This window comes from Solea solea, chromosome 5 (assembly GCF_958295425.1).
Source record: "Solea solea chromosome 5, fSolSol10.1, whole genome shotgun sequence".
Lineage (NCBI taxonomy): Eukaryota > Metazoa > Chordata > Actinopteri > Pleuronectiformes > Soleidae > Solea > Solea solea.
In genome coordinates, this window is record NC_081138.1 from 25627113 (window position 1) to 25646559 (window position 19447).

General features: G+C 42.3%; 1 protein-coding gene across 3 annotated transcripts in view; it reads right to left on the bottom strand.

Annotated features, from left to right (window-relative positions):
• Window positions 1-19447, bottom strand: part of elp4 (elongator acetyltransferase complex subunit 4) — a 50777-nt gene that overhangs the window by 13507 nt on the left and 17823 nt on the right. For all 3 annotated transcript variants that reach the window (XM_058630094.1, XM_058630093.1, XM_058630092.1), the window contains 2 exons: window positions 17580-17688; window positions 15687-15793 (listed from right to left, as the gene is read on the bottom strand). In XM_058630094.1, coding sequence (XP_058486077.1) covers window positions 15687-15793; window positions 17580-17688 — 216 coding nt within the window. The remainder of the gene's footprint in view (window positions 1-15686; window positions 15794-17579; window positions 17689-19447) is intronic.

Sequence of the window (19447 nt, forward strand, 5' to 3'; positions counted from 1 at the left end):
GTGTGGTAAAAGAGCCAGGGGAATTTATTAATTTGTGACAGGCTGTATAAAATACTATCATCATAAAATGTAGGGTCTTAACAAAATAGCAACACTTAGGCCTTGGAATTACTTTCTACTTCGGCATATCTGCAGAATTCTGCATGACGGAAATGCCGTCATCATCCACTGCCATGTCTGTGGCGGAGTGCGTGAGCAACTCCACATTTTGTGACTGCATCGTCTGCACGCGCTGACTGCTCAACTCCCTGTAGCACAATGCTTTCCGGTTGTGTTGGCATCATGCACTTGTAAAAAACAATGACGACAGTAACATTGGACGCTTGCTCAAGGGTTTTGTGAGGAGGTCCGCTGGTACCAACACACAAACAAGCCATCGCTCAAAGAATTCAAGGACGAACAAATGAAATGAGTGAAACTGAGGCTAGTATGCGTGCTAATGCTAGACTGATGTGGACTCTTATTTTAGCATGAACGGAACCAGGGCCATGAGCGCACAAGCAGAAATGCACATCGCTCTCTGGGACTGGGAGTTTGGCAGCACATGCTCTGCCAGAATATAGTTATTTACTTGCTCACTAACTTTGGCTAGTTGTGAAGACACTGATAATGTACTGCACGAACACGGTCCAGGAAATCATTCTGTTTATTTGTTGTATTAATTACAATACTGCGAGGGCTACAGACAACAGTATTTTTTCTTAAAGACTATGTGAACAGGATAAAAAAGTGTTTCAGAAACACTTTGCTTTGATAACACTTTGAAGTAATTGAAAACATTCAAATGAATTCTCTTAGAATAGAATAGAATAGAATAGAAATACTTTATTCATCCCCAAGGGGAAATTGTTTTAACTGAAATTGTTTTAATTGTTTTAACTTCACTTCCTGAAGAGTCAGGAAGTGAAGACACCTGAAGAGTCAGAGGATGAGTGGAGTTGTGTGGAAAGCAGGTGCATCAGAAAGTTAATTGCTGCTCTACAGTCACCAAGATGTACAAGCACATCCCGGACATGAAAATAACAGACACGACTAGAGTTGTCTGGTTTATCTAACCAGAGGCAGATTCTTGGTAAACAGACATAAACGGCTGTGAACCTGTGAGATTTCCACACTGTTGACTCGGTTTAATCAACAGAAGGTGATGGATTGAAGGGAAGTGAAAGGAGCAGGTTTATTAGGATTCCTTCCTGATGGAAGGATAATTGAGGGAGGGAATGCTGTGTATGTATGGCGCCACAGGTGGGTGGAGTAGTGTCAACATGCTGTGGCAGCATTGTCAGGATTCCTGGTGTACAACTCAACCCTCAATCACACCTCATGGGAAACCCAGACTCTGTCACCGACAGACCTACTGGCCTTTTACTAACCATTGTGTCTTTTAAACAGGTGCAGCTAACAAACCTGACTGTAAAAACAGAAGGGCCCCTTCTCCTCACCTCCTGAGAGTTCCACCGTTTTTAATTACTTTCACCGTAGAACACGGCCACACGCTGTCGGCAAACCTTACAGAAACCTTCGCACAAACACAAACAGACGTATGATATTTCAGTTTTACTGGTTTCTCTCAAAGCATGTAAAAAATGCCCTGGCATAAGTGCCAACAACAAACTCCAGCACCCAACGTCCTTTTTAAAAAGGTTTGCGTGACCTGTGAGATTTCACACACAAAGCTGTGCCTGACAGCAATGTACTGTAGATGTGTAGCATCCTCAAGTGCACACCCAGAGATGCTTAAAAAAATGTTCTGTCTACACAAAAAGTGAGTTCATATTCATTAGAAAGAGGGCAGGATCTGCCAGTTAGAATTTTATCATTTTGAATTATGCATTTTAAGTGCTAATTAAGCTGCTTTCAGACATACACTGAAGTCCAAACATTTTCTGGAGTATATCAAGTGGAGCTGTGCAAATGTGAGACCACAGGAGGAAAAGCTCCTGTGGGAAAGCTGAGTGAGCGAACAAGTGTCCTGACTCTTGTATGCTGAAGCCACCCCCTCGACTTGAATGCTCTGAAGATTCTACTGCCGCCCTAAAAGCGTCTGGCCCAGAAAATCTGATGTATTCACACACAAAAAACAAACTCAAGATACTGGACACTTTGAGAAGTTCATATCAGCAGTGCAACTTGGGCCACAAACGTCTGTACGAAAAACAACATCGTTTGAGTGTACTAACATAAGGAATTACGACCTAGATTTACATCTTCAAAACCAGTTAATGACAGCAATCTGGTAGGTTGGATGTATTGTCATCCAGTAGCTTCGCTGAGGTTTCCACTGGCAGTTCGCTTAGTAGTAAAATAATTGTACTTCGACTCCAATGTTAGACTTTTATAAACGCTAATTGTAACTAATTTTTATTTTTTTTATTTTTACTGCCTAAGCCTATCTTTTTTGCCCTAACCTCACCAACACCTACGTATGCAACTATGGTGATATGGCTCGTATATCGTGATGACAGAAATGTGCAGTGTCATAGACATAAACTAAAAATGGCAGCTGGCCCACCTCACCTAAAATCAAATGTCCAAGGAAATATTCCAGGTAGATTATTTTGTGGGTAATTTCACAACTTTTGGGACTGACTGTGTCTGAAACATCACACCTTGAACAATTACTTGAATAAGAATAACAGGGATGAAATAAAATAAAAACTAAGGTGCACTGTTTTACATCAACATACAATTTGTGGAAGGGTGACCTCTGTCTGAACTCTAAAGTCAAATTAATTTCTGAACATAAAATTAAGCAACACAACATTAGCCATAATTATTTGCTGGTGATATAATTAGTAATGCTAATGAAGAAAGATAGATGTGCTAAAAGCACTATTCGCATCTTCTAATTCCTCATACAGACGATTAGTTCGAACACAACAGGTGTGGCATTTTTCAGGTGTAGTCCTTTTGCTCTCGAGCGTGACCTGTTCAGGCATGTATTGTGTGAACGGTACAAGTATCCTGTCTAAAGCCTTGCACGGTTTGACTGTCAGTATGCATGTAAATAAAGCCAATACACAATTGTTCAGATCTGTTGTGAAAGACGCATGATTCAAGTTTAATTTGTTTATCCACACACTCAAAAGATCCTTTTTATGTCATAATATTGTGCTGGGTCACTTTAAACGTGACTGACTCTTATTGTATTATATCACTATGTAACCTCATAATCCTCCATGACAACAATCTCAGAATTAGCAGGACACACGCACACACAAAAAAAGCAGCCCAATTATATAGGATTTATATACATTGGCAAACACGTTTACTTCATCTGCCAAATCCCTAAATTAACACCTTTTTGGTGAGAAAGCTCAATTTGGAACACATCAAACCAACACCACAGCTGGCATTCAAGGGTAAAATTAATTACTTCAGATACATGCGGTTCCTCTCAAAGTGGCAGACTTATTTGCATTGAGGAACATTCAGCAGAAGTAATCGATGCACACACAAAATACGGCCATCCAATGACCCCAGCCCTGTCTCCAAGTCCCTCCCCATCCCCAAAGCCCTGACGGCTCAGCCATGCATGGAGGAACAAACACAGGTAGCAAGAGCAAATCAGACTGCAACAAAACACAGAAACATGAATGGGAAGCATTACAATGACAGGCTGGAAGCAGGACAATGGGCCCGCCATTAAACAAACGGTAAATCCCAAGATGGGCTGCGGGAGTATGATACAGATTACAGGCACCTAGTCCCTGCCTGGGGAACAGGGGAGAGGGAGGAAAAAAGGACACAATATTGCAATCTGACAGCTGACGTCTTCATATAAATGTATGAATTTACATTCCAATTAGAGGAAATTTACATCTTAATCACAGCGAGCAGTGTGTCGGTCCCTTGGTTAGTGCGTTGCTACGGTAATGAGGTGGGATGCTGCTGTGCTCTCTCATCCAGACAGTGATCTGTCAGCAGACGACACCTCCCCGTTATGAGGGAGCTGCACCCTCAAATGCAACCGCCAACATGATCCGGTAATATTTTGCAAAAAAAAATCCGTTTTAAATACCAACAAGGTGTGAGCTACCACCCGAGGATAATGTGCCAAATATGGAGGTGGAAAAACATCAAACATATCTTAAATACAGTGCACTGAACTAGGAGTTTCTTCAACTGTCACTCAAGTGACAAGCTTTCAGTACTCCATGGCATTTGGCTTCTAATTTCCATACTAATAATGGGTATATTATCTTTAATGGTTTGACTTTGTTTTATGGTTTTTGAAAGAGATGGCGAATCAGTCTTCGGAATTACTCAAACATTTCAAGTCATCAGGTCTCATGCTGCTAACAAAGGCAGAGTGAATAGAGGAGATGGAAGGATTGGGATTCTACCTTCGATATCCCCCTGGTCATCACTTTCATCAATGTATATCACAACATCCAAGCTCACACTCAAGGAAGGCACATGTCGAGCGTGTGTACTCGAGGAGGGAAGAGAATAAAAAGTCCGACAAGTACAGACAGAAAGGAGAACATCTTGCTCAAGTATGTTTGAGCTGACAGGTGCATTTGGTCTGAGGTTTTGGAAGGAAATTATACGGGACACCTCAGGCTTGAGGAAGATTCTTTTATCACACCACGGAAGAGAAGGAACAAAACGAGCAACTGATATCAATTTCAATGAGTTCAGAGGAGTGACGGTTAAATGAAAACTCTGAACTTTGCTGAAATAACTTCCAACCAGTAAAATCATTTAGTTGTACGGAAGCACCGATTGCTGACAATGCAATCAGGAAGAGCAGATTAGCTACCACCACAGAGGAGAGCACATAAATCAGTTTAACACAGGCCTTTGCCATCTTCACGCTTGACTTTAATACAGGGATGTGTGAACAAAAAATTGGAGGTAAATGAGGCATGGCTTCTTTATCACCGACCTCGTAGCCAATCAGACTCATCCCGTCAGAGACACTACTCTAATGGCTGATATCTATGGAAGCAGCCTATTACTGGTTAGTGTCTGTAATTAAGACAAGTCAGATTACACTAGGCCAATGCCTCCTTTCTGATATGTAGGCTGCCATTAAGGCCAGAAGTGGTAATGTACTTGGACACCACATGTGTGTGTGTCCACCAAGGTTGGTGCCGAGTGTGTCTCTTAAAATTGCATGGGGTAATACTGTATGTGTGGGGCGTGGCTGGTACTCCACTTTAGCAAGCAGGGGAAGGGATGTCAAGATGAAGATCACACCTCCAGTGGCACTCTCATTTCATGTTCTACTCTTGGATGTCGATTCCCACGGCAGTGCTATCTGCACACTTCTGTCCAAATATCCACAAATGATCACTTTTTTTTGGACTAGTTTAACTTGAATGTTCACCATGGTTTGAACTACTTACAACAGGCAGCAGCTTATAAGACGCCAAGCTCACTCTGCGTCTGGTACGAAATGAGGTGAGAACAGTGCATGTGAAGGCCGTTAATGTGGAATAAGGGGTTTGAACACTGGGACAGCAACACTCTAAAAAAGCTGAATATGATTTATAAAAAGGAGTAGTGGGTGGAGGCTCTTTGACAAAAAGAAACAGAGTGAGGGGGGGAAGCAAGTTAGTCGAAGATGGAAAAGCACTTCCTTCTGTGCACAGAGTGACCTTGCTAACACTCAACCTACTCTAATATTCACCACGACACATGCTTTTGTGCGCTATTCTTCGCCAGTCGACGCACGCAAACCCTCCTCAGAACACACACTGCTCATTATATAATTTTTCGAGCCGCTTATCCATGTGGTGCATAGGCATCAACACTCACACATACACAAGTACGTGCTATCTAATGCATGGTGTAATTATACATTTGTATATTACATTTCTCATGTCTCCCTGCAAAACCTCAGTTGATGCAGACAGCTCAAACAAGGACAGCTGAATGTCAGGGTGCTTTTAAGGGAGTGCATAAAAAAGGCTGTTTACTTTCATGAAAAGTTTGAGGAGATTCAGTATTTTGTTGTTCTCACTCGAAGGTATGATGGGAATATCATGTCTGTTGCAAACTAGCAATTAAGCAGAGTTGTTTTGGTCAATGTAAAGCAATAAAACAATATTTCTGGCACTAATATGAAAACCTAAACCTGTTAGGACAAAGTGCATCATGAGCAACATCAGGCCTTTGGATCATTTCCCTCTCCAAACATGAAACCTTGATGTAATACTTAAGACCACCGAACTTTTAACACCAACAACCTGAAACTCACACAGAAGAAAAGAACAGAAGTCAGAGGATGAAAGTGAAAAAATAAATACATATATAAAGATATTGGGCAAACATATTTAGAATGAGGGAAACCGGCAGGAATATATGCAACAATTTGATGCAATTTAATTAATATAAACTTGACAGAAAGAATAGTTGTCTGAAGAAAACAAACAAACAAAAAAAAAAGGTTCATGAGAATCCTCAGACTAACATATGGAGTAACCTTTGTGGCCTTCCGGGACTTGGGGGTGGTGGTGGGTTTACGGGGGGTTCGAACGCTCCGAGGACCGAAGGCACGCTAGGGAGAGGTGAGCTGTCACCCCCCATTACGATCACTGCCTGAGCTCAGAAAGGGGGAGGGGTAGGAGGAGAGCAGGCAAAAAAATAAAAAAACTGCTTCTTTGCTAACCGCCATCTAGAGCCATCCCCGGGCCTCAGAACCCTCAGTCTGCAACTGCCTCCTGGGAAATAGTTGCACGCAAGTCTTCCTTATCCCTGGCTAGCAGTGGGGCATATTGTGTGTGTGTGTGTGTGTGTAGTTGGGCTGTGTAAGCAAAATGTGAAGATTTTACATAATAAAAGAACAGTAACTGTTGTGGTCTCACTTGCTTCACAGAGATGGGATTTGCAGATTTGTTGGCTTCATAGAGGAAACTAGGGCTGGGTGATATATTATAGCAATTTTTAAATAGTCAGTATCAATAATGGTATTATAATAAATGTCTATTGACTGATTGAAGGATCTTACACCAAGAAATGGAGCATCTTGTTGCCGTCTTTTTTACTATTAAAGGTTTAAATGAAAGCAATGAATATTCAAATTATTTTAGGGGTTCAATGCAATAACACCCCCAAATCAACGCTTTCAGATAGCAATACCGCACAGAAGAAGAGGATTCTTGAGCCCTTTTTGAAACGATCCATGGATGGCATTTAAAACAGCATTTGGAAGAAAAAAAAAAAACAACTTGCTTGTCACCCTCAGCAAAGCAAAGAGACATTAAATGTCTTAGTGCATTATGTGATACATACTACATGGTGCAATATTATAAGCCAGCGGATAAGAAGCTTGGCTCAGATTTGACCTTTTGCTGCCTTTTGTGTGGGTTTGGGTAGGCACTGCTTAGGTGCATTCTGCTCTCCAGATCCCACTACTAACACTCCTGTCACTCATCATCACTCATCATTGTTGGGTACAAAAGCAAAGTTTGGTTAAGCCACACACTGGAGTATTCTCCCACCCAGTGCCTCCCCCACCATATGTGTTGGGTAGCGTGCGCACACACAGACACACACGCACGCACTGAGAAATGCACAAAGAAAATTGTTGTATTTTTGCTGCCTAAAAAACAAGACCCCTGACTCACACAGGAGCCCCGACTCATGGATGTGGTCACAATCGATAAGGCGCCAGCACCTTGCCCTCTAACCTGCCTTTTGAAGTGCAGGCTTGTCCTTTCAGTGGCCCTCTGACTCATCTACAGAGGTAATTAAAGTCTATTCAGTGCACTCTGTGTGTCCTAACTATCCTCCATCATTTGCCCTGGCCTTTCAACGGCCACCTGTGAACTCTGAAGGACATTGGGACACTTGCCCTCGTAAAATTCATGAGCACTGTTACATTCAGCAGCTAGCCAACTGCTCTCAATGGTCAACACCATTTTAAACAACTCTAATGTTGACTGTTGGGTGAATCCTTTTTAAATACAGCTATATTCACAGTAGCAGGGGTTAAGTAGCTCCCATGATTGGCTAAAACAAATGCCTTTGTGCTCAGCTGCAGATAAGGAGAGAGGTAAGAGTTTCAAGAGCCACACATTTTGTTTTCATCAAGGAAGGACTCATTGAGGGATTACTGACAAGTGTCCAACTGATCCGGCATCTGCTACAAATGTACTAAGTAAGCTTTTGTGAAGCATCTAGAGGTTGCCGACTGTCTCAATGTTGGCAAATTATGCACAAAACAATGTCACTGATTCAGTGTCCACTACAATATACAGAAGTTTTACCAAAACCTTCCCCCAAAATTAGTAAAAGATCATTTTAGAAATGCCACAGCTACAGACGCATTTCAGTCACATGATTTCTAAACGCCATCATTTATTTGCGGAATCTTTTATCGTTACGCCAAGGTTTATAGCTTCCTCAAGCAATGTTTTCATGCAATATTTCGAGTGGGGCTGCAGCAATGAATCGATGACTAATCGATTATTAAATTATTCATCAACTATTTGGATAATAAAATAATCAGTTTGAGTGTTTTTATTTAAAAATTTAAAAAGCGGTCTGATTTTTCGATCCCTTAAATTTGAATATTTTTCTTTGCTCCATAGAAGTATAAATAATTGGGATAAAACCTTTCCTTTATAGAATAAGCAAATGGAAATAGAAAAATCAAATTTACAAGAAAATAAGCGGAAATTATAAAAAACTCCACCCTATTTGACAAAATATAAGCATTTTGAAATTAGTTCATGTAGTAACAACATAACACACATAAATACTGAGTGAACACAAAGAGTAAAACACACACACACACACACACACACTGCTGTGCCCCTCTCTAGGACACAGTGTGGTGAGAGTGTGGGAAAGTTATTTTTAGGTCCCAAGCAGAGAGCCTTCCTGAGTTTGATGCTCCTGCTCCGGATCAACATTCCACCTTTGAACCACTCAGGCCATGGAGCTGTTTGTGCCCATGATGGCAATTTCTCTGTGGACCAACAGCTGTGAGGAGATTGCTTCATTTAAAAATGGGACAATTGCTGCCTTTTGAAAGTACCAAGTCAAGTCATGGTAATAATGGTAACAATGTTTCAAGGCAATTTTAGAATGGACATTGATTAGAGTGCTGAATATTGGAATTACTGACCACTGAGTGTTTGAACACGCAGCTTTTTTTGAGCTGGTATCTTGTGCAGTTTCATCTGCAGTGTGACTAATTATTTGACTTTTTCTAAATTGAGAAAAACACATTTAGTTCTGCTTCTGTGTGTGTGTATATATATGTTGATATAATAATAAATCCCACACATCTACAGTATATATATCACCTATATACCAAAACATCTAAGGCCATATTCACACAGAAGCGGAACAAAACATCAACAATCTTTTACTTTGTCATTTTGAAAAACGCTGTTTCCGTGTGGATGAAACGCTGAGACAATAAAATAACTTTCACCAGGACAAATTTACGCGTGGACGGCCCCTAAGTATTAGCTTTACACAACCATGATAAAACAAACAAACAAACTATGCAGTTTTAAAGACACACTAAAAGTGCATAAACCTGAGGCAAAATTAGAACACTATTTTCTACAAGGAAATAATAATGAAATGACTCAGACACCAATCATACAGCAAAGACCCAGTTTATCAGCACCAGGGGGCCTGAGGTTCCACAGTCACTGCCATTATGCTAATATGGAGCCCTTTCCGAGCACACTTGCACATACAATGCAACACCACGAGACCTCATTGATGTTGGGTGGCATGCAAGTTACAGCCTCTTTCCATTTATCTCCCTAAAGGGAAGTGAAGACAAATAGAGCTACTTTAATCAGGTCTGAGTCCAGCACGGCCAGCCTGGTCTGATGGGGGCTGAGTGGTGCATGGACCATGTTAAAGGTTCACTGATCACTGATGAAACAGCTTCACTTCCAGGGCGAGTTCACGCAGACCACACTCTTACTCAGTCTGGCAGGAGGAGCACAGATGCCATTTTGTTTTGCTTTAACACTGTCTCTTTGCAACAAATGTCTGGGTGTTGTGATGATGTAGTACAGAGGGGAGCACGTTTGGCAAAGTCCAACATGTTCTGTTACGGAGCTTTGTCGCTACGATAGCAAATAAGTGCTTCTGTTTTGTTCCCTGGGCATTGGACAATTAAAAAAATCTACTGTCTGTTTACTGAATCATTCCTGCACATTGCCCTTGTAAAAAGAAGCACATCCTCTGTGCCCAAATTAAAACAATTAGCAAACATCAGTTCATCACACACACACATACATGCACACTAAAGACTCAGCAGAGACTTTTCAAGCTGGGGCTTTTCTCAAACACACACATGCACATTTGCAGAATAGATAGAATCCCTGTTAAATAATATATACAAATCCGACGTATGTTTTAGAGATCGTTCGGCTGAGGGGTACAATTGCGTGCCACCGACAGTGCTTCACCAGGCTCTCACTCTCTCGTTCTCATATATGCAGCAGCCATAAGCACACCCTATTCCAAAAATGCGACAGAGGCTGGTGTGCACCAAGGGAGGATGTGTAAATTATTAAAGTGGAATATTATTCCAAAGGTCCATTCGCATCTGATGCCCAAGACAGATGTAGGGATCACATGCAGATGTGTAGACAACCTAACCTGCATCTACTTTTTATATACATTTTATTGTCATCCTGCAAATATGCATTGTGCTCTACCACTGGAAGTACATTATTGAATGACCAGTTTAGTTCTTTCTTAATATTTTCTAGTATTATTGAAGACAAGGGGAAACAGATATATGACCAGGCATGGAACACAAACAAACAAGCCCAGAGGACTGGGTCCTCTGTCTAACTCATTCTGCCTTCTGCAATTCCTTCTTTCCCTCCCTTTTTATTTCTCTCTCAATAAGACGGTTTGGTGCCTCTGAGGAAAAGCCCTCATTTTAATTAGACCTGACCTGAGAATCACTTAACTGCTCCTCTCTGCGTATGCCTCCCCCCACCCTCTCCAATTCTTCGCTCTGTTCCTCACATAAGTCCATTAACACCCTTCCCTTGGCACCCACGGGCTTTAACGGGGGGCAGACACAGGCGGCGTCTTAAAGACGTTTTGAGGACATGCCAGGAGACATTAACCGACTCCACACACCTCCCTTGGACTCCTTAAGTTTGTCTTACTCTTCTCTACTCTATATTTCTTAGCCATAATCTTCGTGAACCTTTTTCCTGTACTCTCTGGGGTTTCACTGCACTCAGTTTAAGAATCTACTCTTGATTCCAACTTCGGTAAAAACAAGGGCACACCATCCCAAAAGTCTTTGGGGCCCTCAAGCACAAACATTCTGTGCATGGTTTAGATGGATCAGCAGGTGGTGGCAGATTTCATGACATGAAATTCAGAAAATGTCTGGGTCTAATGTGGGCAGAGATTCTCTGGGTCAAATGTGTTCACATGTCAAAACACCCAGGTGAAGGATAGAGCCTGGGATGAGGCACGCAGGAGGCACGACTTCAATCAGTCGCCATGAATCATCCAGAGTGGCAGAACTCAACACACTCTTGCTAGCCATTTGCTAATACAACTATAATCATGCTACCAATTCAAAGTTCTGTATTAGCTAGAAAGTCGCCAATAAGTGCCAATATGCAGGACACCCAGCACCAACATAGCCATCATCAGCTTGTGATTTCTGGCCTGTACAGTATATTGACTGAATCTCTCCATCAAGGAATTCAACTTACAACCAAAACAACCATATAAAATAACATTAACGTACAATTTAAAGTTCCCCAGGACTGGAAAATGTGTCTAAAAGTCAATATTTGAGTATAGGCTACACAGCCACAGTGACATGGCTGTTAGTGCAACAGACACCCTCCAAATGGTATTTAAGAAAAGACTAATTTGACACAAATCCCTGTCTTATACTGTATTTGACCCCATGACCTGCCTCTAGCACCCCAGTACCCCACAGGCACATTGCCTGTCAGTTTAAAGGGTCAGACAAAGGTAAGGAGACTGTAATTGCGTACCATCTGCATTCTTCAGACCTTCATCCTCAAAGCACCTTGCATTGTGAAACTAATGAGAGAAGCCTACGTCAGCTTCAGATTAGCGTGTGGGAAATTTCTCACACATGAGCGTGATTGTGAAAGTTTGTGTCACATATGTGCGTGCGTGTGTTTCTCAAGAAGTATGCACTTGTGTTGTTTTGCGAATGCCAATTTGTATGCGTGTGTATGTGTGTGGGAGCAAGCAATGTTTGTGTATGTGTCTATGAGTATGTGTTAATCTTGTCTAAACACCTAACACTACCCTTGCCTGCTCAGACAGGGCCATGGGTTAATTCTGGCCTCAGGCATCATGGCTAATAACTGCTCATCAACCGCAGTTTGAACTTTCAGAAACGTCAACCGTTACCATGGTTACCTTATCACAGAATCAACAGAACCTTGATGCAGGTGAGTGGGTTGTGGTCGGGAATAAATGTACAGAAATAGGTGTTACATTTTTTTCAAAATGATTCCTAACAAATCCCTTACTACATGTCTTAATCGACCTGCACGCGAAACATCAAGCAAACAAATAAAACTCGCCCAAACTTCAAAAGTATGATCGCAGTATGAGCCAAGCAGCACTAAGAGAAATTAGCTTTCACCGTGACTCAGTAATTGCAATGCAATTGGGGAGACGTTTAAATGCCCGTCCCAGCTGGTGAGGTGCTAGCACTGTCAATCACCTGTCATCACCACCACAATCAAAAATTAATCTGATGATAAATGGTCTACAGAGAGCAGCTAAATTTTGCTGCTCATCAAAAAAAAATGCAAAAGGAGTCAAAGGTTGAACAAAGTGCAAAGAAGCTGGAGAAGGCTGACCTAACTGGAGCAAACTCAGTCAGAGAATGCTATATTATGTGGCCCCAGGCAGAGAAGTCCTGTAGCTTGAGTAAATGAAGTGATTAGCAGGGATGGTGTGTGCTGTCACACGTCAGACACTGGGCTTAGAATCCAATCATCATCTCACGTGTCAATCAAAGGCCCACCGAGGCAGTTGACCAACAGGTCAGACATGGTGTATGACGAGTTGCAGAGTCAGAGAGCACAACAGCAGTGCTCTGACTGACACACACACAGGTATGCCAATGCCTCTGCATTGAGGGTTGAAGAGCCAACATGCACTCATACCTTCGTGACATCTCCAACTTAAGCGATTAACAAATTAATGACAGCTGATCACTGTGCCAGAGAACACAACACGAGAACATATCAGTGTATTACAATGAGTAATACATGTTTTGATTGATTTGATGCTTGAGTGGTGATATAATACAACGTTTCTGGGAATTTCCCTGCCAGATAAAGTGTCATGACCAAGCACTGTGACTGACATCTCATATTAATTACTCTATTATGTCAGCAATCACAGCCATTTTAGAATTTTCAGTCACTTTGAATGCATTTTGATGCTATGTTCTGAGAGCAACACGAGTATATGGTTCAACCAAAAAAACTGCAGCAAAGCTCCTTCAACAAGCGAGGCAGACAAAGCTTGGGCTTAACAATGTGCTGCTAGGATATATGACACGGTATCCAGGCCCCATGGAGGTAAAAGGATGCGCTAGGACTGCGGCCCCCTGGCCTGCCCAATACAGAGGCCTAATTAAAAGACCATTGAGGATAACCACCTTGACTTTTATGGACCTTATAAATCTATACTAGAGTGGCCTATTTGGGGGGTCAGAGAAAGGAGGGGGAGAGGGCTAATGCAGAAAGAAGAAAAGGTTGGAAGGATGGTGAAGGCTGGCAGAAAATGGGAAGGGGCTGACCATAGGATGTAGAAGCAGAGGGGGGAAGCATTGCTCCCCTTTACCTCCTGCCTGAGACAATAGAACTCACTAAGAGCCAAGGAGCACAGGGTATGATAAGGTAATGATAATGTAATGAGGGCCAATCATGAGCCTCAGCTAAGAAGAGGGCCCCTTAATTTGTCCCTGGAGTGGTAGTTCCATGACAGATTGATTGCCCTGAGTGACAGTAAAGATGTGACATATGAAAATTGAATGTGTCTGACAGGGAGAGAAAGTGGTTGAAAAATCATAAATCCAAATGAATGAAGCTATGATAACTGCTTATTCTATGCAGGCTCGAAACAATCAAGCGAGTGCGACATTTAAGCTATGCGGCTAAAACACATTTTAACCTTAACCTGAAGTAATTTAAAGGCCTTTGAGGTCAAGCTGCCACTGCTGCTGCTTACTGCTGCTGCTTACTGCTCCTGTTTCTCAACAGGTCGGAGGTGGTGCCAGCTTGGAAGTGAACAAACAGCATCCTCAGCACATTCAGTAAGCAGCAACAACAACTGTACCAAATGCAACCCTAAGAGCTATTGTGGTGTCAAATGTTATAGTTGCAACCGTATAAGTGCAACCGTGTTAGGGCTGCTCCCTTTCGCTTTGCATGGTGTTTAGATGGCTGGAGAAATTTCCACATATACAACTCATGCAACTGAATTATATGCAAAATTATATATAAACTATTGTCAGATGAGTTCACACTACTACAGGTTAAGCCTATCGGCTCCACACACTTGCGTTTCTCAGTATAGGTGGGTTCAGATGGTTTCGCCTGGTAACATTCCCGCCCTGCACACAGGAAGCAGTTTGTTTTATGTCAACAAAGATGGAGGCAACAGAAACATTAAAGTGAGATGGCTGCACACAGGTCGGAGTATGGAAATCATACGAAACGATTCAGAAGTTGAGTTCAACAGCTTAAAAAAACACATAGCAGTTAGACAGGATAAACTCTTTGTGCCCCACCTTCTTGCCTACACCAACGCTGTCTCAGTCAGGTCTGATAGTCTGCTTGACAGAGACCGACAACAACAAAAATCAACAAAGGTCATACACTGCAGCTTTAACTTAACCTACCACCAGTAATTTTTTTGCCATTGCTTATTAATGCACATATAGATTTGTCTCACCCGGTTTTCTTCTTGACGTTACCGTGGGGTAAGTGTGCCAGCAACAGTGTGCAATCAATAACTCCACCTTGGATTTTGCCACCCAATAACAGCTAAAAGTCAACAAAGGTTGACAGTTTTGAGACTTCACAGGATCATCAGGACTTAATTTCAGCGCCGCTATAAGGATGTGACCAACTGAACAATAGTATAGGCGACAGATGTGGATGATGACATGTCTTTAAATTCAGCTCTTGTTTTCATACAATAAAGAAAATAAATATGGTTCAACAAAACAAAAGAAAGAAAATCTGCCTGAGGTTAGGTTTTGCTTATGAAGAAAACCCAGGGTATACTTAGTATTTTACTGATCACTTTTAAGGCTCGTCAAGGTCCAGCCACTGAATACATCACTGACATGCTGACCCCTTACGAGCCTGTTCGCAGCCTTAGATCTGCGGGCGGGTCTCTCTTAACTGTTCAGAGGCTGAGGCTCAAAACCAGGGGTGACCGCGCTTACTCCTTCAGAGCGCCTCAGCTTTGGAACAGCCTGCCCGTGGAGATAAGGCTTGCTAATTCAGTGTCATCTTTTAAATCTCTTCTTAAAACTCATTTGCCGTCTATTTATCTCTTGATCATGATATGTCAATATGACCATTATTATTATTTGTTTTGTTTATACAGTATATATGTGTGTATTTTTTATTTATGTATGGGAAAGCAATTTGTAAATTGCTGTTTTTAAAGGTGCTATACAAATAAAGCTTTACTTAGTAAATGAGTCAACATACCTCAATAGTGAACTGTTTTCGCTTAAGCTTGAAGGCCAGGTCTTTGTGGTCAGGGAGTTGACTTGCCAGACAGTTCAGGTGAGGTACCTGTCGTACATGTATCAGGCCTGTGACAAACAGAGAGAGGGAGCACTTTAAAGTTGAAAACACTCAACAGAGCATAAAGATCCGCAAGAACTGTAACCAAGATTATTACATGTAGTACACCTGTTTTGAAGGAATAATTATTGCTCTCTTCTAGGGTTGCAAAATGGCACATCAATCGCTGGTAAAAAAAAAAAATCCTCAGTATTATAGATATTTGCCAACATTTACTCAGACAAATTAGAGACAGAGAACATGCATACAAGTTAAGGACTCCTAAAACACCTGAGAGGAAGCTCTGCACAGTTCTTCGCGTTTGAGTCCACATTTTGATTGACGACTCAAACTCAAATTGTCATAAGACTGAGATAGAGTAGAAGTGAAGTGGCATAAATGAGCGTGAGAGGAAAAAGAAGAAATAGAGGGAGTAATACAGAAAGGGAGACAGACAGATAAAGTGGGGGATGGTGGGTTCTCTCCTCTGTGCACTTGGGTGATTTCCCCTTGCCTGATTTGCAGTGACAGGCTTCCCAGTATGCTTTGAGCAGCCCTGAACTGCTGCCGCAAACATGCACGCACGCGCATCCGCACGCACTCTCACACTTGTACCAGATGCGTTTGCACTCATAAACACAAACATCAAAAGAGTCATACGCACATATAAGTATTTCATAATAACCCGACCAGTTAAAGAAATGTTCACTACAACAATCATACGTTGAATATATTTAAGAATCACTTGTCTTTTAGTTGCAAAGACATGTAATCACTATGGGATGCAATAGCTAAATAAAACACGCTTAAAATCAAATCAGGATTATTGTCATTTTGCTTGGGATCCAGAAAAAGATAAATATTGTAGAAAACAATAACAAATTGGAAGAACACATCCACAAACATACCAATATGCATTTAAAGTGGCAGTCGCATTTCCAATTGTCTGTTTTAAGTGCATTTAATATGTGAAATTAAATATAATATAATATAATATGCTTTTACTCATCTCTGCATCTGTCAAAACCAGTGCTGGCTAAACCCATGGAGGAGAGTGAGCGAAAAGAATATTGCAAGGGAGAGTGGGAGAGTTCTAGAGGCAAGACTAAAAATACCCCACTCGCTTAAACTGACCTTTATGCGTGGAGTGTGTGATAGAATGATGAGCGGGGGAAAGAGGGAATGGTAAAATCGTAAAGGAAGTGTTGGTGAAGACTGGAAGATTAGAGACAACGATGATGCCCTCCCCTCCATTTTCTCAATTCCCTTCTCTTCAATTGCCCCGAACCAGTGTCCTCTTCATCTACCAAAAGCCTTGCCCTCCATTTATTAGCAGAGCATGCTGGCCATGGGAGACATTGAGCGAGGGACAGATAGATGGAAGCAGAGAGGAAGAGTGATGGTGAGAATATCGATTCCCCAGTGTTGGTCTGCTCTGCTCCAGAGCCTCGGGGGTATGGGACTAGGGATGGAGAGAGGGCGAGGTGAGAGGGAGAGAGAGAGGCTCTGCTGGAGGGGGGGTGGAGGCAGGGATGGAGGGGGGTGAGGGTGCGAGGGAGAGGGGGTACAGCGTGGCAGCTGAATCCCCCCCGGCCTGTCTGCTGAGGAGCACGTCTGATTGAGCAGCAGCACACTAACATGCACTGACAGCCTGGCCTGCAAGGGGGCTGCCCTGCCTCCATCCACGGCCCAGCCCCAGCCTTAATGCACTGGCTGTGTGTATGTGAGTGTCTATGTGTGTACGTATGTGTGTGTGTGTGTGTGTGTAGATTTGATGGAAAAGAGACCAAGAGATAAGTGAGTGTGTGTTCTTACCATGGTAATCTTTGTAGAGTGGGTTAGTCTCTCTCTCAGAGCCTTTGAATGATTCCAGCGCTATGGCATTGTCACATAGCCTGGTTATGCTGCCCATTAGAGCTCTGTCCTGTAGGAGTGAGACGGGGAGAGGGAGAAAGGGAGAGTGAGGGAGAGAGGGAGAGAGGGAGAGAGAGAGGGAGAGACATGAGCAGGTAATTAAAAGCCTCCTGACGGGCCATCAGTGTTGCAATTAAATTAGGTCATAATTTCCTGTGGCCAGGACATTTCTGCCCACGGCTTGCAGGTGAGGGTGATGCGGTATAGAGGGGAAAGAGCACTGATGGAGGTTATGCAGGTGATGTCATGGCTCACAATTGGACACACACCTTAAATCAGGCATGCACATTTAAAAGGAGGCATGGGAAAAGTCAGTTGGCCACACACTCAAATTATTTCACCTAACAAGAGTTTTTTTTTGTGTGTGTTTGTGTGTGTGCAAGGTTCACAGTCAGTGCACACTCTCAAACCACACACAACCACACAGGAGGAGGACTGAGAAATGGAAAGCAGCAATAGAGGCTTGATGATGAGAGCTCCCCCTACTGGTCAGGTCAGTGACCTAACACCACAGAGGGCAAATCAGGGGTACAAACAGTAGATGGAATTAAGGAGAAATACACAAAAGGGTTGAGGTTCAGGGGGAGTGGAGGGGAGAGAGAGGGACATTGGGATGGAGGGAGTCCTGCATTATTAATCCATTTGCCTCTTGAATCATTCACATCCTTTTCTCTGTGTTGGCTGCCACCGTCTAATGCAGTTTTCATGCCCTCATATCTTTTCTCCACTCTTTCTTCCTTTTCATTTTTGTCCTACTTTTCAAGTATGCACATCCCACCAGTCAGTACCACCGGCACTTACAGGGTATCCGAGGTCACTCGCATGTAGGGATTAAAGAATTTTAATACGACAAATTATTTAAAAGCATCAATGCCACACGATGACTGAAAGCGTCTGCGCGAGGGAAACAGTCACCCCAAACTTTGTCTCTGCTGGTCCATGTATGCCATAATAACTGTTTTGTGCTTACATACAAAGACGAGCGTCCTGGCAAAGAGTCAAAAGTTTGAAAGCCCAGTGGGTTCACACAGAGACGTTCAGAGCTGTGGGAGCAAAGCAGAATGAGGTCACCTGCTCCACAGCTCCGAGGTGTTCAAGGAAAAGCTTACCATACATTTGAAATGCGTACTATTTTAATTGATAAGGGGGCTCTAACAGGCAGTTTAGTATTGCACTAAAAGTGGCTCATTTAGCTCTGATTCCAGTCATGCAAAATCACTTTGAACAGACTGAGTGTCAGCTGATAGCCACTGACTACTGTTAAAGAGAGAGGGCACAGCATAACCTGCCCAGCAGTAGCTTCCCTGAAGTGGGTGGATAAGCAATATATGGGTTTACCCAGTTACTGAATAACCCTGTTTTAATCACAGCTGTTTGACTGAATGTTATGCTTGTGTTACTCTGAATACATGCGTTCGAAGGTTAGATTGCAGGTGACATTTGCTGCTGTCGTTTGGGGCGAGCATTTATAAAATGGAAAAGGACATGACACTTGTAGCTTCCATGATAAGAATCTAAATATAATTTGGACACAAAACCTGATACTATTTTGTTTGTTTCTTTCATTTTTGTGCTTCATTGTGCTGCAGGGACATAAAGAAATACTTATTTTAGAATCTGAACTCTTCAAATCTTACAGCCCTTCCTCATCACACTAACTTAACAAGAGACAATTATTGTCAAATATCCTCAAATTGAAGCATCTCTATCCGCTTTCGTCACCTCATTTTGAAGTTGGGCCAGTGACGGTGAACAAGGTAAATATTGGC